The 24776-nt window shown below is 45.6% G+C and overlaps 1 protein-coding gene across 1 annotated transcript in view; it reads right to left on the bottom strand.

Moving 5' to 3' along the window:
* LOC139379562 (PHD finger protein 21B-like) overlaps positions 1-18042 on the bottom strand; it is a 151091-nt gene extending 133049 nt beyond the window's left edge. The window contains exons 1-3 of the mRNA XM_071122378.1: positions 17922-18042; positions 17454-17486; positions 17103-17168 (exon numbers count right to left, since the gene is read on the bottom strand). Of these exons, the coding sequence (XP_070978479.1) occupies positions 17103-17168; positions 17454-17486; positions 17922-17975 (153 nt within the window). The 5' untranslated portion in view covers positions 17976-18042. The remainder of the gene's footprint in view (positions 1-17102; positions 17169-17453; positions 17487-17921) is intronic.
* Between the last annotated feature and the right edge of the window lie 6734 nt (positions 18043-24776).

Raw genomic sequence — 24776 nt, 5'->3', positions numbered from 1 at the left:
CAGAGAAAACTCTTCTCTATGCCTCCAGCCTAACTGTGGTGATTAAAGGAATCGGCATACAATGGGGTCTGATTTGCCTGGTCTGGAGGGTCATGTAGGGTCTGAGGAGGTCGCGACCCAAATGACGCACTGTTCCTTACATAAAATACAATGGGGTCTGATTTGCCTGGTCTGGAGGGTCTGGAGGGTCTAAGGAGGTCGCGACCCAAATGACACACTGTTCCTTACATAAAATACAATGATATTTGTCACATGCGTCGTAAAACAACAGCTGCAGACTAACAGTGAAATTGTTCCTTACAGGTCTTTTAACCAGCAAAGCAGAGTTAAAGATAAAGATAGAAAATATCAAAATAAAAATATAAATAGTGACAGGAGGAATACTAGCCTTTAGCTCAGTGCGGATGTTGCCTGTAATCCATGGCTTCTGGTTAGGATATGTACGTACGGTCACTGTGGGGACGACGTCGTCGGTGCACTTATTAATGAAGCCGGTGACTGACGTGGATAAACTCCTCAATGTTATCGAATGAATCCCCGGAACATATTCCAATCTGTCCTAGCGAAACAGTCCTGTTTTCGCTTGCAAGCAGGAAGCAGGAGGATAGAGTTATGGTCTGATTTGCCAAAGGGAGAGCGATGGAGGGCTTTGTCCGCATTTCTGTGTGTGGGACTAAAGATGATCTAGAGTTTTGTTTCCCTCTAGTTGCACAGGTGACATGCTGGTATAAAAACGGATTTCAGTTTCCCTGCATTAAAATCACTGGCCAAGAAAAAGGCTGCCTCCTGAATGTGCATTTTCTTGTTTACTTATTGGCCCTGTTCAGCTCTTTGAGTGCCGGTCTTAGTGCCAAGCATCGATTTGTGGCAGTAAATAGACAGCTATGAAAAATACTATCTTGGTAAATAGTGTGGGTTTACAGTTTATCATGAGGTATACTAACTCAGGCCGGCAGAAACTTCAGACTTCCTTCACAACATTAGAGATGAGCACAAAGCTACTGGTTCACAAAGACACGCCCCCTCCTTCCCTTCGTCTTAGCAGAGTCTGTCTTCCGGGGCTGTGGTCAAAAGTAGTGCACTATATAGGGATTAAAGGTGTCATTTGGGACGCCCGTTGTCTCAGGGACACTGTGGAGGTAGAGGAAGGTAGGGAGACAATAGGAGATGTATTGTCCAGGGAGAGTTACCGTGGAATCTACTTCTTGTCTCAGGGACACTGTGGAGGTAGAGGAAGGTAGGGAGACAATATGAGATGTATTGTCCAGGGAGAGTTTCCGTGGAATCTACTTCCTGTCTCAGGGACACTGTGGAGGTAGAGGAAGGTGGGGAGACAATAGGAGATTTATTGTCCAGGGAGAGTTACCGTAGAATCTACTTCCTGCCACTATTCTCTAGTCATGTGTAGTGGTCTTTACTGGCTGCTGCCTGCCTGTCTGCACACACACACACACACACACACACACACACACACACACACACACACACACAACGCATGCACGAACACACACACCCTCTGTCCCTCCCCGGATCACTAACTCATCAGTATGCCAGTCACAGAGCCAGGCCTGTAGGCCCGTGTCAGACCAGGGACTGGAGTTGTGCCCATTTGCCCAGACGCCTCACTGCCTCCCAGGCTGCTCACCTACTCCAAGCCCAGGCTGTGTCTCAGAGTGCAGGCCCTGAGGCTCATCTTTAATGGGACGTTACACTCTGGGAAGCAGGCCTCTCTCAGGCTGCCAGAGGACACAATATTATAATGAGTTATTATTAAAGGGGCAGTGCGTTCTCATTTTGTTCTTGATATTTCCACACTATGAGGATGAAATAACCCTGAAGGGTAAGTGGGGAAGGTTCTAGAGAGAGTCTAGAGGATCCTATCCACCAATCAGGGCTGTGTATGTAAATATATTACAATGTGTATCAACGTGCCCACATGATCAGACTGAGCAGTTCAATAGCAAAAGGCGGCAGAGGGAAATAAACGCTTAAAAAATATATTTGTTATTTATTTTCATGAAACAAACACAGTAATGTATTAGACATACAGTGATGATTTAAAAAAATACTGCATGGGGGCTTTAATGAGCTGGAGAGCTTCGGTTTCCCATTTACTGCCCTTCTAAAAATCATCTAAACAACCAAAACATTTCATTTACAGAAAACGAAATGTTTACATCTGAAAGACATCATCTAAAGTTAGACACAACAAAATAGTAAAACCTCCCGCAGAACATCACTAACAATCTGTCCTCGTTAACAGTCTGGCATCACTAACAGTCTGGCATCACTAACAATCTGTCCTCGTTAACGGTCTGTCATCACTAACAGTCTGGCATCACTAACAATCTGTCATCGCTAACAATCTGTCATCACTAACAATCTGTCATCACTAACAATCTGTCATCACTAACAATCTGTCCTCGTTAACAGTCTGTCATCACTAACAGTCTGGCATCACTAACAATCTGTCCTCGTTAACGGTCTGTCATCACTAACAGTCTGGCATCACTAACAATCTGTCCTCGCTAACAATCTGTCATCACTAACAGTCTGGCATCACTAACAATCTGTCCTCGTTAACGGTCTGTCATCACTAACAGTCTGGCATCACTAACAATCTGTCCTCGCTAACAATCTGTCATCACTAACAGTCTGGCATCACTAACAATCTGTCATCACTAACAATCTGTCCTCGTTAACAGTCTGTCATCACTAACAGTCTGGCATCACTAACAATCTGTCCTCGTTAACGGTCTGTCATCACTAACAGTCTGGGATCACTAACAATCTGTCCTCGCTAACAATCTGTCATCACTAACAATCTGTCATCACTAACAATCTGTCATCACTAACAATCTGTCCTCGCTAACAATCTGGCATTGCTAACAATCTGTCATCGCTAACAATGTGTCCTCGCTAACAATCTGTCATCACTAACAATCTGTCATCGCTAACAATCTGTCATCGCTAACAATCTGTCATCACTAACAATCTGTCATCACTAACAATCTGTCCTCAGTAACACTAAATGACATACTGAGTGCATCAGCAGAGGTCCCCTAACTCTCCCTCTGTGGGTGTGGCCCAAGTGGCACCCTATTCTCTATATAGTACACTACTTTAGACCAGAGCCCTATTCCCTATATAGTGCACTACTTTAGACCAGAGCCCTATTCCCTATATAGTACACTACTTTAGACCAGAGCCCCATTCCCCATATAGTACACTACTTTAGATAGGGCCCTATTCCCTATATAGTGCACTACTTTAGACCAGAGCCCTATTCCCCATATAGTACACTACTTTAGACAGGGCCCTATTCCCTATATAGTACACTGCTTTAGACCAGAGCCCTATTCCCTATATAGTGCACTACTTTAGACCAGAGCCCTATTCCCTACATAGTGCACTACTTTAGACAGGGCCCTATTCCCTGTATAGTACACTACTATAGACAGGTCCCATAGGGCTCTGGGATGTGGGCCTCAGCCTCTATAATCTCCCCTGTAGCAGGAGACTCTAATGACACATCATGGGATTAGTCTGAGTTTAGTCTGAGACGCTGGGAAAGTTCAGCTCTCACCTGACACACACACACGCACACACACACACACACACCCGCACACACACACACACACACACACACACACACACACACACACACACACACACACACACACACACACACACACACACACACACACACACACACACACAGAAACCTCGGCCAGCTGATAGAGGGACCAGGTAGAGGCAGGTGTTTAGGATGTACTGCCAGACTTGGTTCCCCCTCCCTGAACCCCGGCCCAGCAGGCCTGGGTCTGACCAGGGGGGAAGTAGAAGGGAGGGGGGAGGGAGGGAGTGGAGGGGGGAGAAGAGCCGTATTAATAGTTTACACTGGGGGAGGGGGGAGGGGGGAGGGAGTGGAGGGGGAGAAGAGCCGTATTACTAGTTCCCACTGGGGGAGGGGGGAGGTAGTGGAGGGGGAGAAGAGCCGTATTACTAGTTCCCACTGGGGGAGGAGGGAGGAGGGAGGGAGTGGAGGGGGAGAAGAGCCGTATTACTAGTTCCCACTGGGGGAGGGGGGAGGTAGTGGAGGGGGAGAAGAGACGTATTACTAGTTCCCACTGGAGGAGGGGGGAGGTAGTGGAGGGGGGAGAAGAGCCGTATTACTAGTTCCCACTGGGGGAGGGGGGAGGTAGTGGAGGGGGAGAAGAGCCGTATTACTAGTTCCCACTGGGGGAGGGGGGAGGGAGTGGAGGAGGGAGAAGAGCCGTATTACTAGTTCCCACTGGGGGAGGAGGGAGGGGGGAGGTAGCGGAGGGGGAGAAGAGCCGTATTACTAGTTCCCACTGGGGGAGGGGGGAGGGAGTGGAGGGGGAGAAGAGCCGTATTACTAGTTCCCACTGGGGGAGGGGGGAGGTAGTGGAGGGGGGAGAAGAGCCGTATTACTAGTTCCCACTGGGGGAGGGGGGAGGTAGTGGAGGGGGAGAAGAGCCGTATTACTAGTTCCCACTGGGGGAGGGGGGAGGGAGTGGAGGGGGAGAAGAGCCGTATTACTAGTTCCCACTGGGGGAGGGGGGAGGTAGTGGAGGGGGGAGAAGAGCCGTATTACTAGTTCCCACTGGGGGAGGGGGGAGGTAGTGGAGGGGGGAGAAGAGCCGTATTACTAGTTCCCACTGGGGGAGGGGGGAGGTAGTGGAGGGGGGAGAAGAGCCGTATTACTAGTTCCCACTGAGGGAGGGGGGAGGTAGTGGAGGGGGAGAAGAGCCGTATTACTAGTTCCCACTGGGGGAGGGGGGAGGGAGTGGAGGAGGGAGAAGAGCCGTATTACTAGTTCCCACTGGGGGAGGGGGGAGGGAGTGGAGGAGGGAGAAGAGCCGTATTACTAGTTCCCACTGAGGGAGGGGGGAGGTAGTGGAGGGGGAGAAGAGCCGTATTACTAGTTCCCACTGAGGGAGGGGGGAGGTAGTGGAGGGGGAGAAGAGCCGTATTACTAGTTCCCACTGGGGGAGGGGGGAGGGAGTGGAGGAGGGAGAAGAGACGTATTACTAGTTCCCACTGGGGGAGGGGGGAGGGAGTGGAGGAGGGAGAAGAGCCGTATTACTAGTTCCCACTGAGGGAGGGGGGAGGTAGTGGAGGGGGAGAAGAGCCGTATTACTAGTTCCCACTGGGGGAGGGGGGAGGGAGTGGAGGAGGGAGAAGAGCCGTATTACTAGTTCCCACTGGGGGAGGAGGGAGGGGGGAGGTAGCGGAGGGGGAGAAGAGCCGTATTACTAGTTCCCACTGGGGGAGGGGGGAGGGAGTGGAGGGGGAGAAGAGCCGTATTACTAGTTCCCACTGAGGGAGGGGGGAGGTAGTGGAGGGGGAGAAGAGCCGTATTACTAGTTCCCACTGGGGGAGGGGGGAGGGAGTGGAGGGGGAGAAGAGCCGTATTACTAGTTCCCACTGGGGGAGGGGGGAGGTAGTGGAGGGGGAGAAGAGCCACTGTAGCACAGCGTAGGGTTTTAGCGTAGGGGGGAGGGAGTGGAGGGGGAGAAGAGCCACTGTAGCACAGCGTAGGGTTTTAGCGTAGGGGGGAGGGAGTGGAGGGGGAGAAGAGCCACTGTAGCACAGCGTAGGGTTTTAGCGTAGGGGGGAGGGAGTGGAGGGGGAGAAGAGCCACTGTAGCACAGCGTAGGGTTTTAGCGTAGGGGGGAGGGAGTGGAGGGGGAGAAGAGCCACTGTAGCACAGCGTAGGGTTTTAGCGTAGGGGGGAGGGAGTGGAGGGGGAGAAGAGCCACTGTAGCACAGCGTAGGGTTTTAGCGTAGGGGGGAGGGAGTGGAGGGGGAGAAGAGCCACTGTAGCACAGCGTAGGGTTTTAGCGTAGGGGGGAGGGAGTGGAGGGGGAGAAGAGCCACTGTAGCACAGCGTAGGGTTTTAGCGTAGGGGGGAGGGAGTGGAGGGGGAGAAGAGCCACTGTAGCACAGCGTAGGGTTTTAGCGTAGGGGGGAGGGAGTGGAGGGGGAGAAGAGCCACTGTAGCACAGCGTAGGGTTTTAGCGTAGGGGGGAGGGAGTGGAGAAGAGCCACTGGGAGAAGAGCCACTGTAGCACAGCGTAGGGTTTTAGCGTAGGGGGGAGGGAGTGGAGAAGAGCCACTGGGAGAAGAGCCACTGTAGCACAGCGTAGGGTTTTAGCGTAGGGGGTAGGGAGTGGAGGGGGAGAAGAGCCACTGTAGCACAGCGTAGGGTTTGAACAAGCCAGCGGCTACCTCACAGCCATGTAACCACAATGTGTTATGGGCGATGTAGGAATACCAGTGTTTATATTTACATGAGGAGCCAGGGGCCTAAGTCGTAACGTGTGGTCCTAAAAGCCTGACCTCTGTGATGACGGCATACTGAACAACGCCTCCTTAGGCCTCGGACATGAGCCAACACACTACTGCTCTCTGCATCGTCACCACACAGACAATTACAGCCATTTAATACAAATAAAAACTTGTTTAGACAGAGGGCATCGTGGGTAGTCTACACACTGGCCTAACCTGACCCTCTGCCTGGCTCTACCTCTTCCTCCACCAATCACAGCAGCCTCTAACAGACTGCCACAGGTGGGACAGACCAATCAGACGGCAGTGTTCCCTGGGCCACACTCCGCCTCTTCTAACAGGTGTAACATATCAGGTTCAGTCTGACAACATGATGAAACTCCCTGGAGGGAAACCACCTGCTGTGCTTTCACATAGACTGGTCCCAAATTATTTTAACCCTTTAATTAACTAGGCAAGTCCGTTAAGAACAAATTGTTATTTACGATGGACGGCCTACCCCGGCCAAACCCAAACCCTAACCCTAACCCTAACCCTAACCCCTAACCCCTAACCCTAACCCTAACCCCTAACCCTAACCCCGGCCAAACCCAAACCCGGACGACACTGGGCCAATTGTGCTCCGCCCTATGGGACTCCCGATCACAGCCGCTTGCGACACAGCCGTAGAAACGAACCAGGGCCTGTAGTGACGCACTGAGAACGCAGTGCCTTAGACCGCTGCGCCACTCGGAAGACCAAATAACTCCCTGTTCCCTATATAGTGGTCACCTGACGACTCCCACTGCTCAATGTCCCCTATATAGTGGTCACCTGACGACTCCCACTGCTCAATGTCCCCTATATAGTGGTCACCTGACGACTCCCACTGCTCAATGTCCCCTATATAGTGATCACCTGACGACTCAAACTGAACTCTCCCACTGCTCAATGTCCCCTATATAGTGGTCACCTGACGACTCAAACTGAACTCTCCCACTGCTCAATGTCCCCTATATAGTGGTCACCCGACTACTCCCACTGCTCAATGTTCCCTATATAGTGGTCACCTGACGACTCCCACTGCTCAATGTCCCCTATATAGTGGTCACCTGACGACTCCCACTGCTCAATGTCCCCTATATAGTGGTCACCTGACGACTCCCACTGCTCAATGTCCCCTATATAGTGGTCACCTGACGACTCCCACTGCTCAATGTCCCCTATATAGTGGTCACCTGACGACTCCCACTGCTCAATGTCCCCTATATAGTGGTCACCTGACTACTCCCACTGCTCAATGTTCCCTATATAGTGGTCACCTGACGACTCCCACTGCTCAATGTCCCCTATATAGTGGTCACCTGACGACTCCCACTGCTCAATGTCCCCTATATAGTGGTCACCTGACGACTCCCACTGCTCAATGTCCCCTATATAGTGGTCACCTGACGACTCAAACTGAACTCTCCCACTGCTCAATGTTCCCTATATAGTGGTCACCTGACGACTCAAACTGAACTCTCCCACTGCTCAATGTTCCCTATATAGTGGTCACCTGACGACTCCCACTGCTCAATGTTCCCTATATAGTGGTCACCTGACGACTCCCACTGCTCAATGTTCCCTATATAGTGGTCACCTGACGACTCCCACTGCTCAATGTCCCCTATATAGTGGTCACCTGACTACTCCCACTGCTCAATGTTCCCTATATAGTGGTCACCTGACGACTCCCACTGCTCAATGTCCCCTATATAGTGGTCACCTGACGACTCCCACTGCTCAATGTCCCCTATATAGTGGTCACCTGACGACTCCCACTGCTCAATGTCCCCTATATAGTGGTCACCTGACGACTCAAACTGAACTCTCCCACTGCTCAATGTCCCCTATATAGTGGTCACCTGACGACTCCCACTGCTCAATGTCCCCTATATAGTGGTCACCTGACTACTCCCACTGCTCAATGTTCCCTATATAGTGGTCACCTGACGACTCCCACTGCTCAATGTCCCCTATATAGTGGTCACCTGACGACTCCCACTGCTCAATGTCCCCTATATAGTGGTCACCTGACGACTCCCACTGCTCAATGTCCCCTATATAGTGGTCACCTGATGACTCCCACTGCTCAATGTCCCCTATATAGTGGTCACCTGACGACTCCCACTGCTCAATGTCCCCTATATAGTGGTCACCTGACGACTCCCACTGCTCAATGTCCCCTATATAGTGGTCACCTGACGACTCCCACTGCTCAATGTCCCCTATATAGTGGTCACCTGACGACTCAAACTGAACTCTCCCACTGCTCAATGTTCCCTATATAGTGGTCACCTGACGACTCAAACTGAACTCTCCCGCTGCTCAATGTTCCCTATATAGTGGTCACCTGACGACTCAAACTGACCTCTCCCGCTGCTCAATGTTCCCTATATAGTGGTCACCTGACGACTCAAACTGAACTCTCCCACTGCTCAATGTTCCCTACATTCTACAGTCTGACGTCAAAAACAAAGTCATCAGCGATTGGATCATCTGTAAATAAATAAATCAAAGTAGCCAATGGCATATTTTCTAAATGCCTCCTTTACCACACGTGTGTTCTGGCTCTGGTCCAATCACAGGAGGCTGCTGAAGGGAGGACGGCTCATAGAAGAGTCCGGGAACGGAGCAAATGGAACGTCATCAGACACCATGGAAACCACGGAAACCAGGGAAACCATGGAAACCACGTGTGACGTATTTAACGCCGTTCCACTGATTCCGCTTCCGGCCATTACCACGAGCCTGTTCTCCCCAATTCACCTCTACTACCAACTTCCTGTTTCTGGGACCAATCAGAACAGGTAGAATGTGTTTGTGTTCTACAAATCATCGGGGAGGAACTCAGATCCAGACTCATTGTGGATTAAAAAAAACTAACGTCCGTGGGCGTGGCCTCGCATTTGGGTGTAGCAAAGGAGTCTGGGTAGCCAGAGTGCAGTAGCACACTACATAGGGAATAGGGCTGTAGTATAAAGTAGTGTACTACATAGGGAATAGGGCTGTAGTATAAAGTAGTGCACTATATAGGCAATAGGGCTGTAGTATAAAGTAGTGCACTACATAGGGAATAGGGCTGTAGTATAGAGTAGTGCACTATATAGGCAATAGGGCTGTAGTATAGAGTAGTGTACTACATAGGGAATAGGGCTGTAGTATAAAGTAGTGTACTATATAGGGAATAGGGCTGTAGTACAGAGTAGTGTACTACATAGGGAATAGGGTGCCGTTAGTGTGTGTGTGTGTGTGTGTGTGTGTGTGTGTGTGTGTGTGTGTGTGTGTGTGTGTGTGTGTGTGTGTGTGTGTGTGTGTGTGTGTGTGTGTGTGTGTGTGTGTGTGTGTGTGTACACCCATCCTGGTAATCTTTCTCTCATAAGTAGCTTACATCTGATCTCTCTATCCCCCCTCTCTCCCTCCCCCTCTCCCTCCCCCTCACTCTCTCTCTATCCCCCCTCTCTCCCTCTCCCTCCCCCTCTCTCCCTCCCCCTCACTCTCTCTCTATCCCCCCTCTCTCCCTCCCCCTCTCCCTCCCCCTCACTCTCTCTCTATCCCCCCTCTCTCCCTCCCCCTCTCCCTCCCCCTCACTCTCTCTCTATCCCCCCTCTCTCCCCCTCTCTCCCTCCCCCTCACTCTCCCCCTCACTCTCTCTCTATCCCCCCTCTCTCCCTCCCCCTCTCCCTCCCCCTCACTCTCCCCCTCTCCCCCCCTCTCTCTCTCTCTCACTCTCTCTCACTCTCTCCCCCTCTCTCCCTCTCTCTCTCCCCCTCTCCCTCTCTCTCTCTCCTCTCTCCTCCTCTCTCTCCCTCTCTCTTTGTGTGTTCTTTTCAACATGACTTCCTCTACCACTGTCATTTTAATGCACCTCTAACTACAACACAAACAACAGGATAACTGAGTGGCTGTTAACGGTTACTTCTGTTACTTCTTCCCTTCCTCCTCCCCCTAACAGCAGGTAAAACAGGAAACAGATAAATAACTGGTTCCTTCCTGCTCCCCTTAACAGCAGCCTTGGTGAAACAGGAAACAGATAAATAACTGGTACCTTCCTCCTCCGCCTAACAGCAGCCTTGGTAAAACAGGAAACAGATAAATAACTGGTTCCTTCCTCCTCCCCCTAACAGCAGCCTTGGTAAAACAGGAAACAGATAAATAACTGGTACCTTCCTCCTCCCCCTAACAGCAGCCTTGGTAAAACAGGAAACAGATAAATAACTGGTTCCTTCCTGCTCCCCCTGACAGTAGGTAAAACAGGAAACAGTTCATAACTGGTACCTTCCTGCTCCCCCTAACAGCAGCCTTGGTAAAACAGGAAACAGATAAATAACTGGTTCCTTCCTGCTCCCCCTGACAGTAGGTAAAACAGGAAACAGATAAATAACTGGTTCCTTCCTGCTCCCCCTAACAGCAGCCTTGGTAAAACAGGAAACAGATAAATAACTGGTTCCTTCCTGCTCCCCCTAACAGCAGCCTTGGTAAAACAGGAAACAGATAAATAACTGGTTCCTTCCTGCTCCCCCTGACAGCAGCCTTGGTGAAACAGGAAACAGATAAATAACTGGTTCCTTCCTCCTCCCCCTAACAGCAGCCTTGGTAAAACAGGAAACAGATAATAACTGGTTCCTTCCTGCTCCCCCTGACAGCAGCCTTGGTAAAACAGGAAACAGATAAATAACTGGTTCCTTCCTCCTCCCCCTAACAGCAGCCTTGGTAAAACAGGAAACAGATAAATAACTGGTTCCCTCCTGCTCCCCCTGACAGTAGGTAAAACAGGAAACAGATAAATAACTGGTTCCTCCCTCCTCCCCCTAACAGCAGGTAAAACAGGAAACAGATAAATAACTGGTTCCTTCCTCCTCCCCCTAACAGCAGGTAAAACAGCAAAACAGATAAATAACTGATACCTTCCTGCTCCCCTTAACAGCAGCCTTGGTAAAACAGGAAACAGATAATAACTGGTTCCTTCCTCCTCCCCCTGACAGCAGCCTTGGTAAAACAGGAAACAGATAAATAACTGGTACCTTCCTGCTCCCCCTAACAGCAGCCTTGGTAAAACAGGAAACAGATAAATAACGGGTACCTTCCTGCTCCCCCTGACAGCAGCCTTGGTAAAACAGGAAACAGATAAATAACTGATACCTTCCTGCTCCCGCTGACAGTAGGTAAAACAGGAAACAGATAAATAACTGGTTCCTTCCTCCTCCCCCTGACAGCAGCCTTGGTAAAACAGGAAACAGATAAATAACTGGTTCCTTCCTGCTCCCCCTGACAGCAGCCTTGGTAAAACAGGAAACAGATAAATAACTGATTCCTTCCTGCTCCCCCTGACAGCAGCCTTGGTAAAACAGGAAACAGATAAATAACTGATACCTTCCTGCTCCCCCTAACAGCAGCCTTGGTAAAACAGGAAACAGATAAATAACTGGTACCTTCCTGCTCCCCCTGACAGCAGCCTTGGTAAAACAGGAAACAGATAAATAACTGGTTCCTTCCTCCTCCCCCTAACAGCAGCCTTGGTGAAACAGGAAACTGATAAATAACTGATACCTTCCTGCTCCCCCTAACAGCAGCCTTGGTAAAACAGGAAACAGATAAATAACTGATTCCTTCCTGCTCTCCCTAACAGCAGCCTTGGTAAAACAGGAAACAGATAAATAACTGATTCCTTCCTGCTCCCCCTAACAGCAGCCTTGGTAAAACAGGAAACAGATAAATAACTGGTACCTCCCTGCTCCCCCTGACAGTAGGTATAACAGGAAACAGATAAATAACTGGTACCTTCCTGCTCCCCCTAACAGCAGCCTTGGTAAAACAGGAAACAGGTATATAACTGGTTCCTTCCTGCTCCCCCTAACAGCAGCCTTGGTAAAACAGGAAACAGATAAATAACTGATACCTTCCTCCTCCCCCTAACAGCAGCCTTGGTAAAACAGGAAACAGATAAATAACTGGTTCCTTCCTGCTCCCCCTGACAGTAGGTAAAACAGGAAACAGATAAATAACTGGTTCCTTCCTGCTCCCCCTGACAGTAGGTAAAACAGGAAACAGATAAATAACTGGTTCCTTCCTGCTCCCCCTAACAGCAGCCTTGGTAAAACAGGAAACAGATAAATAACTGGTACCTTCCTGCTCCCCCTAACAGCAGCCTTGGTAAAACAGGAAACAGATAAATAACTGGTACCTTCCTGCTCCCCCTAACAGCAGCCTTGGTAAAACAGGAAACAGATAAATAACGGATTCCTTCTTGCTCCCCCTGACAGTAGGTAAAACAGGAAACAGATAAATAACTGGTTCCTTCCTGCTCCCCCTGACAGCAGCCTTGGTAAAACAGGAAACAGATAAATAACTGGTACCTTCCTGCTCCCCCTAACAGCAGCCTTGGTAAAACAGGAAACAGATAAATAACTGATACCTTCCTGCTCCCCCTAACAGCAGCCTTGGTGAAACAGGAAACAGGTAAATAACTGGTACCTTCCTGCTCCCCCTAACAGCAGCCTTGGTAAAACAGGAAACAGATAAATAACTGATTCCTTCTTGCTCCCCCTGACAGTAGGTAAAACAGGAAACAGATAAATAACTGATACCAGTCATCCCCATACAGCCTAAGAACCACCAGGACTTAATGATCAGCACATTGAGACATAGAGCCAAACATGAGGAATAATGGCCGACCAAAGCTGCCTTTCAAAGTAAACCTACTTTAGAGTCAGTCTGACAGAGTGGTGGTCCATTGAAATCAGCTGGAGTCAGGTTAACATTGTTACTACTACTGTTATTAATAACATAAACCTAGCAGTCAGGTTACCAGCCTTACTGTTATTAATAACATAAACCTAGCAGTCAGGTTACCAGCCTTACTGTTATTAATAACATAAACCTACCAGTCAGGTTACTAGCCTTACTGTTATTAATAACATAAACCTAGCAGTCAGGTTACCAGCCTTCCTGTTATTAATAACATAAACCTAGCAGTCAGGTTACCAGCCTTCCTGTTATTAATAACATAAACCTAGCAGTCAGGTTACTAGCCTTACTGTTATTAATAACATAAACCTAGCAGTCAGGTTAACATTGTTACTGTTATTAATAACATAAACCTAGCAGTCAGGTTACCAGCCTTACTGTTATTAATAACATAAACCTAGCAGTCAGGTTAACATTGTTACTGTTATTAATAACATAAACCTAGCAGTCAGGTTACCAGCCTTACTGTTATTAATAACATAAACCTAGCAGTCAGGTTAACATTGTTACTGTTATTAATAACATAAACCTAGCAGTCAGGTTACCAGCCTTACTGTTATTAATAACATAAACCTAGCAGTCAGGTTAACATTGTTACTGTTATTAATAACATAAACCTAGCAGTCAGGTTACTAGCCTTACTGTTATTAATAACATAAACCTAGCAGTCAGGTTACCAGCCTTACTGTTATTAATAACATAAACCTAGCAGTCAGGTTACTAGCCTTACTGTTATTAATAACATAAACCTAGCAGTCAGGTTAACATTGTTACTGTTATTAATAACATAAACCTAGCAGTCAGGTTACTAGCCTTACTGTTATTAATAACATAAACCTAGCAGTCAGGTTACCAGCCTTACTGTTATTAATAACATAAACCTAGCAGTCAGGTTACCAGCCTTACTGTTATTAATAACATAAACCTAGCAGTCAGGTTACCAGCCGGGTCCCAGTAGGCCACCCAAAGAACTACACATTAATGTAGTCTCTGCTACCTGACAGAACAGACTGATTACAATGTTGCAACAGTGTGAAAAGCAAACGAAAAGGAATGTTTAAAAGTATTGTTGAAGTTTAATCGTTCAGTTGTGAACGTTGTAGACTTCTGTCTCTCAGGACTAAACTGGGATAAGGAATAGAGCTGTCTGTCTCTCAGGACTAAACTGGGATAAGGAATAGAGCTGTCTGTCTCTCAGGACTAAACTGGGATAAGGAATAGAGCTGTCTGTCTCTCAGGACTAAACTGGGATAAGGAATAGAGCTGTCTGTCTCTCAGGACTAAACTGGGATAAGGAATAGAGCTGTCTGTCTCTCAGGACTAAACTGGGATAAGGAATAAAGCTGTCTGTCTCTCAGGACTAAACTGGGAAAAGGAATAGAGCTGTCTGTCTCTCAGGACTAAACTGGGATAAGGAATAGAACTGTCTGTCTGTGTTTTCCCCTGAAGGTAACACAAGGTCACACTGAATCTGAGTCCCAAATGGCATCCTATTCCCTATATAGTGCACTACTTTAGACTGGGGCCCTATTCCCTATATAGTGCACTACTTTAGACTGGGGCCCTATTCCCTATATAGTGCACTACTTTAGACTGGGGCCCTATTCCCTATATAGTGCACTACTTTAGACTGGGACCCTATTCCCTATATAGTGCACTACTTTAGACTGGGGCCCTATTCCCTACATAGTGCACTACTTTAGACCAGGGCCCTATTCCCTATATAGTGCACTACTATACAACCTGCTCCTCTCTCTATTCACACCGTCGCTCAACAACCTGCTCCTCTCTCTATTCACACCGTCCCTCAACAACCTGCTCCTCTCTCTATTCACACCGTCCCTCAACAACCTGCTCCTCTCTCTATTCACACCGTCCCTCAACAACCTGCTCCTCTCTCTATTCACACCGTCCCTCAACAACCTGCTCCTCTCTCTATTCACACCGTCCCTCAACAACCTGCTCCTCTCTCTATTCACACCGTCCCTCAACAACCTGCTCCTCTCTGTCTTCACACCGTCCCTCAACAACCTGCTCCTCTCTCTATTCACACCGTCCCTCAACAACCTGCTCCTCTCTGTCTTCACACCGTCCCTCAACAAAACCTAGGATAGAAACACACACAGGCCTACATCCTCATAGACATATGATGCATACTGTATACTTTCTGACTCGTGTTTGTAGAGTAGTTTGGTTTAACAGAGGGACTAGTATTTACTAGCCACCGTCAGAACATTGGCATATGCATTATAACGTCTGGATGACTATAAAGTCACTGTGTTAAGTATTAATTTTATGTCATTTTTATATAACAAAAGCCACTCAAGCAAAATACACTTTTAATTTAAGAGAAAGAAAGTGAATCACGTGCTAAATGAATAGGCTAAATTATTACGCATATGTTGACCTAACAAAGCTATCTTTTAACATCTAAAATTTGACTTAAACAAAAGTAAACAAAAGCCTATTCTTCAGGTGATATGTAATGTCAGTGCCCTACAACAACAACAACAACAACAACTAAATCTATGACGGTGTAAAAAGCAGATTTTCTCTGGTAGCAGCAAGCATCGCTAGAGCAGAGTAAACTATAGGTCATATTCCGCTAATAAAATAAGGAGAGTCGGCGCTAAACAGTGATTAAACATCCCAGGCTGCGTTGCTGCTGCTGACTCGGGGCTCTCTCTTTTCTCTCTCCCCTCCCCCTCCTCTATAAACAGCATCAAAGCAATCAAAATGGTAATGTTCGGCATGAATGGGGCCCATCCCCCCCTCTCCGAGAAACTCCGCAGACTTTTTCTCCATGTTAGGAAGAAACCAACACCCCTTCTCGGCACAAAATGGAAGCATCCACTACCAAACTAAGGCGCTTTGCGTAAAACACTACAACAAATACATACTCTGGAAAGATCCACCTCGTGTAAATAGATAACCAACTACGTGAAAATATAAGCATTGTTTCTCTGCATAAGCTGCCTAAATGAGTTTGTCTTCTGCTTTACAGGAAACGTTCAACAGCGAATGGTGGAGAAAATCAAGGCGCTGTTCAGGGCTCAAGTGCTGAAAACTGCATTCCTGAAGAAACAGGATCGATCTAACTTAGGCCAACGCAAAAACCCTTTATAATGAACTAAAATGATTCAACATCGACTGATTTGACTTCCACAATATATATTTACACATTATATGTATGTTTTGTGTTTCTTAGTGGCTTCGGTAACTTCATATATTGAGCCAGGCAGTGTTGTGACTTTAAGCGTTCAACGGCATCTGTTCTGTGGTGCTGAAAAAATAGCTCCCGTTCTCCTGGGCGGAAGAGCTGGACTTTAGTGTTTCTCTTTACCCTTCAAATGACTCATTAGGAATACATACAAATAAGTTTAAATCACTTATTACAAAGATGGAAGTTCATCTTGGCCAATTTGATACTAGATGTAGTAAAAAAAAAAAAAATTAAAAAATGAAAGTGTAAGCTGCGATCGAATCAAAAGCGACCTTTACCGTCATGTGACCAAGAATAAATAATACTGGCTATAAAGTAACACATAAAGTCAATTTAGAAGCAACAAAAAATACGTATTCATTCGCCGATGAATATCTACGAATAGTCAGAATAGTAAAAACGTGACGCTTGATGTGTAACAAAAAAAAAAAAAAAGTGCAGACCGGATACTTGAGCATCTCCTTTCTTACTCTCCTGAAAACATGTCGACTTACTCAAAATGGACGCTACATTTTTCAACATTTCATGTTAGGCAACTTAAAAAAAGAGTATCCGGACAGAATCAGCAGATTACGTTGAGGAATTCTACAACACAACGACTTTAAAGGGGGAGCAAAGACTAAATTCAAATGCCTTTACTTTTTAAAACCGTTTTTTTTTTTTAAACACACAAGCACATTGTCCTAAACATAACGGTCTCACACAATACAAGACTATTGCCGTGACATGAATGATGATCATAGCCAACAATAAGTGTAGAATAAAGCAACACAGATGCTTTTGGGGGTTTTCTTACTTGTTTTTCGCTTAGGGCTGTTATTCTGTCGTGTCTTTCGTGTAGTTGTTTCTTAAGCTCTCCATCCTACAATTAAACAGAAACATCATCAGTCAAATAATAGGATTATGAATGGGACCAAAACACCAAGTGTAACCTAACAATGTCGACACGTTTCAAACTTATGTCGTTGCGTTATAAACCAAAGTCACATTTGCTGGACAAAGCAGGTGGAAACTCTGCTAAGTAAACAGGGTTTACAACAAGACAATAAAGAGATTTAATGCTGATAAAGTTTCCTGCCACACTCCCTAACCCTAACCAGCCGTGTCTAGAGGACGATTACAAGGCTTTCACAAATAGACATTTTACCTGCGGGTCTTGCTTCATCTGTGCAACTAGTTTCTAACCGGAGGAAGAAAAAAAACGAAAGAGGAATTAGAAAAAAGTGTTTCAAGTTTAGTGTGTAAAAAGACAAGATCAAAGCAGCGAAGCATTAGGAGCGAGTCGGTTTCTACAGCTCATAAATATTCAGGTCGCGTCCTGCTCGCCACACAGGACCACCGCATTATTACAACCTAGTTCTTGATGCTCGAAACAGACCCACGACAATAACAAAGTAGTCTAAAAAAGTGTCCCACTCTCATCAGAAAGTGCATGTTTATGGCGTCGCACGCACATACAAGCTAAGCATAACAGAGCACATACTCTTTTTCTCGCTGGGAAAACAAACATGTCACGTTTGATCCCTCTGAGATTTTTTTTTCCCCTCCCTACACCACTCACTCGCTCAAAAGACCACAAATAAGGGGGTAGAATGAAACGATGTTTCGTTTTTACCTGATGACATTGGATCTCGACTTTCAACGCCTCTTGCAGGCATTGTAGTTCCATGTTCCGACTTCAAAAACACTTTTGTACCACTTTCGATGTAATCAATGTGAAGTTTAAGTGAATTAAAATGTTTTTTTTTAAAGCGACAATAACAATCGAAAGAAGAACTACTCAGGCTGCAAAGCAAGTTCTTGCTTCTTTGCTGTGTAGAGGGCTCATCACTCACTTTACGCCGCTGAGCAAAGTGCTCTAAACACGGGGGAAAGGTTTCAGCACCTGGACAGATCCACTCTAAAAATAACGCCGCGTCGACGCATCCTCTCCAAACGGTCGATTTATTTTTCTTTTGATCATTTTTAGTTGAATAGTGGGGACTATATTTTGTCCGAGTGAGCGGCTTGATTTCACTTTGCCTGGGGAAAAGTTGCGCTTCGGCTGTCAATGCTAATTCGAAAATTCCCGGATGGAGCAGTGAAAGAACAGAACTCTCCCCTCGTCTGTCTTTCTCTCCCCCTCGGTCACAAAAGCATACACTCAGTCATGCGCACTCTTGAATAAAATACACTCAGGCTGTCCACAATATTGCAAGGATAGATAACTATTTTCTTGAGTCCAGGATAGATAACTATTTTATTAATTAAGTCCAGGATAGATAACTATTTTCTTAAGTCCAGGATAGATAACTATTTGATTAAATCCAGGATAGATAACTATTTTATTAATTAAGTCCAGGATAGATAACTAATTTATTAAGTCCAGGATAGATAACTAATTTATTAAGTCCAGGATAGATTACTATTTTTCTTAAGTCCAGGATAGATAACTATTTTATTAATTAAGTCCAGGATAGATAACTATTTTATTAAATCCAGGATAGATAACTATTTGATTAAATCCAGGATAGATAACTATTTTTCTTAAGTCCAGGATAGATAACTATTTTATTAAATCCAGGATAGATAACTATTTGATTAAATCCAGGATAGATAACTATTTTATTAAATCCAGGATAGATAACTATTTGATTAAATCCAGGATAGATAACTATTTTATTAATTAAGTCCAGGATAGATAACTATTTGATTAAATCCAGGATAGATAACTATTTTATTAATTAAGTCCAGGATAGATAACTAATTTATTAAGTCCAGGATAGATAACTATTTTATTAATTAAGTCCAGGATAGATAACTAATTTATTAAGTCCAGGATAGATAACTATTTTATTAAGTCCAGGATAGATAACTATTTTCTTAAGTCCAGGATAGATAACTATTTGATTAAATCCAGGATAGATAACTATTTTATTAATTAAGTCCAGGATAGATAACTATTTGATTAAATCCAGGATAGATAACTATTTTATTAATTAAGTCCAGGATAGATAACTAATTTATTAAGTCCAGGATAGATAACTATAATATTAAATCCAGGATAGATAACTATTTGATTAAATCCAGGATAGATAACTATAATATTAAATCCAGGATAGATAACTATTTGATTAAGTCCAGTAATATGCATAAGGTTAGGCTTTATCACGTGTAGAATAATAGACTTATATTGTGATCATTGTTATGTTCTAATATGTTACTACCAGGTTGTTACTTACCCCCCGCCCCCCCCCCCCCAAAGAAATGCTCTTTAACACACTCAGAGGGACATTGGGTCTTAACACACACACACTCAGAGGGACATTGGGTCTTAACACACTCAGAGGGACATTGGGTCTTAACACACTCAGAGGGACATTGGGTCTGTAACACACTCAGAGGGACATTGGGTCTTAACACACTCAGAGGGACATTGGGTCTGTAACACACTCAGAGGGACATTGGGTCTTTAACACACTCAGAGGGACATTGGGTCTGTAACACACTCAGAGGGACATTGGGCATTGGAGAGGAAAATTAGTTATTCATTGCTCTAGTTTATTCTGAGTAAGACAACTCTGACCTGTAAAAGCACCAGGAGAAGTGAGCTGAGGTCATTTAAAGGTTATGTTCTCTCCCCTTATTGATTTAGCTAGTCAGCCTGGACACCAACAGACATACACCTCTGTTCCTTATAGGCCTATGTGCTTAGATGCCCAGTTAAGAATTGTTCACTGCAGTTATCAACATGTGATCTTGTGTGTGCCAGCTCAGTAAATAAAGGCCTAATGAATTATGTGTTAAAAGCATTATAGTCTTAAATAATTCCACATCTTTCTGTGTCTTTCTAACTAGCATACAGAAGAACAAATGAATATAAACAAGCGGTCTGAAGTTAGTAGCATATCATCTGAATTATACCAACACTCGGTTGTAGTAACACAGAGATCGGGCTGTAGAGGGGCAGTTAGCCATTTTGTTCTGAGAGAGAGAGAGAAACGGGTCATATAGCTAACAGCAAGTAGCCTACCGAGTGTGACGTTTTGCTCACACAAATACATTTCTCCTTTTTCTAATCTGACACCCCTCACCCTGTGCTCAAGGATTTGTCTTCCTCCCTCCCCCTAGCCTCCCGCGTCCTCCCTCCTCCAAGCCACACAGGTCAAGCCGCCATTGGAGCTCCTTTTGGCGTGCTGCGCGAAGGGGGTTGCGGGCTGTGCCAATCAGGAGTTTTCCGCTGCTGCATATGGCTTCAGACCGACGCGAGGTGGGGCGGCGAGCAGCCAATCAGTGCCTCGGAGTGGGTCTGTGTCGGTCGGCCGCGGGGAGGATGTGAGTTGAGAGTTGATGTGAAACAGAGATAGCGTTGCTATGCTTTTCAAATCAACTCAAAGAGAAAACACCACAGGAGTAACCTAGTCTAGAGACGGCTAGTTTCGAATACAAATTAATAAGGGGGGGGGGGGGGGGGGGGGCGCAGCTGAGTAGTGTTGCGTGGTGTTCTACAATACTGGGAAATAGGTCTGGAATACATATTACGATATAATTACCGCTTGTAAAACACAGCAAGTGATCCAACGGATACAGTAAAACACAGGCAGCAACAGAGTGGGGGCTATAGCCACGATGTGGGGAAAGTAGCACCATGGACAGCGCTGAAACGCCGCTAAAATACTGGACTGTTTTCAGGCGGCATCCATTACGTTCTATCGACGTTTTAAAGGAAGTTACTTATTCATGTTGGTCACTTGCCTCGAGTTGTACTCCATTGGTCATATTCATGTAACGTGCTAATCCCTGGGGGTATTCAATGCATAACCACTGTTTTCAACCAGGCATTCTGAAGGGGACCGTTGGTCAAGCAATCCTTCACGGGTAGTAGACTTTTAAAAACCACTCGATAAGTTACAGGCTAGTATACTATTTATTTTTATTTTTATTTTCTAAAATAGGGCCTACAATAAATTCCTTAAACTCATTCACACGTAAGAGTAACAACGCTTTTAAGTTTTGTGGACTTAGTTGAGCGGATTTTCTGTCCGGGCGTGAAAGGAAAGCTCCCCTCCCCCCACCACTCTGCACAGGTCGAAGCCAGGCTGTGTGTGTGTGTGTGTGTGTGTGTGTGTGATGTCTGCCGCCGTGCTACATCAGCTGTTCTTCCTCATTTCACGGCTCAGCGGTGAAACTCTGAACTCCTCGCAGGAAAAACAACCAGTCAGTCACTTTCGATTGCAAGATGCTTTTAGCAAAGCTTCTCTTCACAGCAGCGTTACTGACCGACAATGAACACCAAGATACGACAGCGAAATAGTTATTGCTGTGTGTTTTTGACGTCTAATAAGCTATTAGACCCACCTCTGTTTATATCCTACATGATAGTAGAGGCCTGACAGTACCACTTGATGAACAAACAGATAATTATTTAACTGGCAACTATTTATTTTTCATGCATGCTCGTTAATACTGTAGCCAGCTAATTACTGTTACAATTGAATGACTTATACGGCTGCGGTATGAAGGTTAGTAACCTATCATTTGAAACCGGTGTAATAAATTAGTCGGTAATTAACTCAGTGGGCGAAATGTTATTACAACTGTGTATTTGGGTTGATATTCATGAATCATAATGATCTGATCCAGTACAGTCAAATAAATAAAAAACGGGTTTAGAACCACACACACACACACACACACACACACACACACACACACACGCGCGCACACACACACACACACACACACACACATTACCTCTTGCCTTTATAAACGGAGCCTAAAGCATAGACATTAAACATCGTTGTTTTTCTGCAGCCTTCATATTATCTGAGTTCCATCCAGAATATAAAGGTGCTGTTAGACTGTAGAATCTAGTATTACTCTCACGCGCATTAACATCTGCTAATCATGTGTATGTGACAAATAACATTTGATTTGATTTGATTTGAATCCGTTTTAAAGCTGAGAAGCTTCTCTCGCGAGAAGCACTGCTGACTGGTGTAACAACAGAACTCTTACAAAGTCTAAATAGCTCACGGAAGATCTCTTTATAAGGTTCTTGTCACGTTCTGACCTTAGTTCTTTAATTATGTCTTTGTTTAAGTTTGGTCAGGGCGTGAGTTGGGTGGGTTGTCTATGTTCCTTTTATCTATGTTTTGGGATTTCTGTGTTTCGGCCTGGTATGGTTCTCAATCAGAGGCAGCTGTTTATCGTTGTCCCTGATTGAGAACCATATTTAGGTAGCCTGGTTCCCCTTTTGAGTTGTGGGTGATTATTTTCTGTCTTTGTGTATGTCACCAGACAGGACTGTTTCGTTTCGTCCTCGTTGTTATTTTTGTTTTAGTGTTCTGAGTTGAATATAAATATCGTCATGAACACATACCTCGCTGCGCTTTGGTCCGACCCTTGCTACTCCTCGTCAGAAGAGGAGGACGAGCGTGACAACATGATAACCAATAAAGCCTTATAACTAGCTGTATAACTGGGTTAAAATCCCAAATGCCACCCTATTCCGTATATAGTGCACTATAGTCCAAAGTAAATAGGGAATAGGGTACCATTGGATACCAAGCCCAGGTCCTATTGTCTCCCCAGTGTTTTTGTAGTAGGGTAATAGGTGTTGATACCAAGCCCAGGTCCTATTTCCTCCCCAGTGTTTTTGTAGTAGGGTAATAGGTGTTGATACCAAGCCCAGGTCCTATTTCCTCCCCAGTGTTTTTGTAGTAGGGTAATAGGTGTTGATACCAGGCCCAGGTCCTATTTCCTCCCCAGTGTTATTGTAGTAGGGTAATAGGTGTTGATACCAGGCCCAGGTCCTATTTCCTCCCCAGTGTTATTGTAGTAGGGTAATAGGTGTTGATACCAGGCCCAGGTCCTATTGTCTCCCCAGTGTTATTGTAGTAGGGTAATAGGTGTTGATACCAAGCCCAGGTCCTATTTCCTCCCCAGTGTTATTGTAGTAGGGTAATAGGTGTTGATACCAGGCCCAGGTCCTATTTCCTCCCCAGTGTTATTGTAGTAGGGTAATAGGTGTTGATACCAAGCAGTCAGACAGGGTTGATTTGCTTAGCAACGAGCAGTCAGACAGGGTGATTAGCTTAGCAACGAGCAGTCAGACAGGGGTGATTTGCTTAGCAACGTGCAGTCAGACAAGGGTGATTATTTTACCTTTATTTAACTAGGCAAGTCAGTTAAGAACAAATTCTTATTTTCAATGACGGCCTAAGAACAGTGGGTTAACTGCCTTGTTCAGGGTGCAGAACGGCAGATTTCTACCTTGTCAGCTCGGGGATTCAAACTTGCAACCTTTCGGTTACTAGTCCAACGCTCTAACCACTATGCTACCCTGCCGCCCCAATTGGCTTAGCAACGAGCAGTCAGACAGGGGTGATTAGCTTAGCAACGAGCAGTCAGACAGGGGTGATTAGCTTAGCAACGAGCAGTCAGACAGGGGTGATTAGCTTAGCAACGAGCAGTCAGACAGCGGTGATTAGCTTAGCAACGAGCAGTCAGACAGGAGTGATTGGCTTAGCAACGAGCAGTCAGACAGGGGTGATTAGCTTAGCAACGAGCAGTCAGGTTTAAGTCACTGAACTCTGAACTCTGCCTTGAGCTGTCTGTTGTAGTGTTTTCATTCCAAGGAACTCCTTTAATGGTCAACCACGACAAACCTATCAGGATCCTCCTTTAATAGTCAGCTCCTATCAACCTATCAGGATCCTCCTTTAATAGTCAACTACTATAAACCTATCAGGATCCTCCTTTAATAGTCAGCTCCTATCAACCTATCAGGATCCTCCTTTAATAGTGAGCTCCTATCAACCTATCAGGATCCTCTTTTAATCGTCAGCTCCTATCAACCTATCAGGATCGTCCTTTAATAGTCAGCTCCTATCAACCTATCAGGATCCTCCTTTAATAGTCAGCTCCTATCAACCTATCAGGATCCTCCTTTAATAGTCAGCTCCTATCAACCTATCAGGATCCTCCTTTAATAGTCAGCTCCTATCAACCTATCAGGATCCTCCTTTAATAGTCAACTACTATAAACCTATCAGGATCCTCCTTTAATAGTGAGCTCCTATCAACCTATCAGGATCCTCCTTTAATAGTCAGCTCCTATCAACCTATCAGGATCCTCCTTTAATAGTCAGCTCCTATCAACCTATCAGGATCCTCCTTTAACTTCATTGGGACAGGGGGGCAGTATTAAGTAGCTTGGATAATAAGGTGCCCAGAGTAAACGGCCTGCTACTCAGACCCAAAATCTATATTTGGGTAGAAAACACTCTGAAGTTTCTAAAACTGTTTGAATGATGTCTGTGAGTATAACAGAACTCATATGGCAGGCAAAAAACCTGAGACAAAATCCAACCAGGAAGTGGAAAATCTGAGGTTTGTCGTTTTTCAAGTCATTGCCTATCGAATATACAGTGTCTATAGGGTGCATGGGCCCTGCTCAACAGTAGTGTACTATGTAGGGAATAGTGTG

This window comes from Oncorhynchus clarkii, chromosome 21, assembly GCF_045791955.1.
Source record: "Oncorhynchus clarkii lewisi isolate Uvic-CL-2024 chromosome 21, UVic_Ocla_1.0, whole genome shotgun sequence".
NCBI lineage: Eukaryota > Metazoa > Chordata > Actinopteri > Salmoniformes > Salmonidae > Oncorhynchus > Oncorhynchus clarkii.
This window is presented reverse-complemented; position numbering and strand designations above follow the sequence as displayed.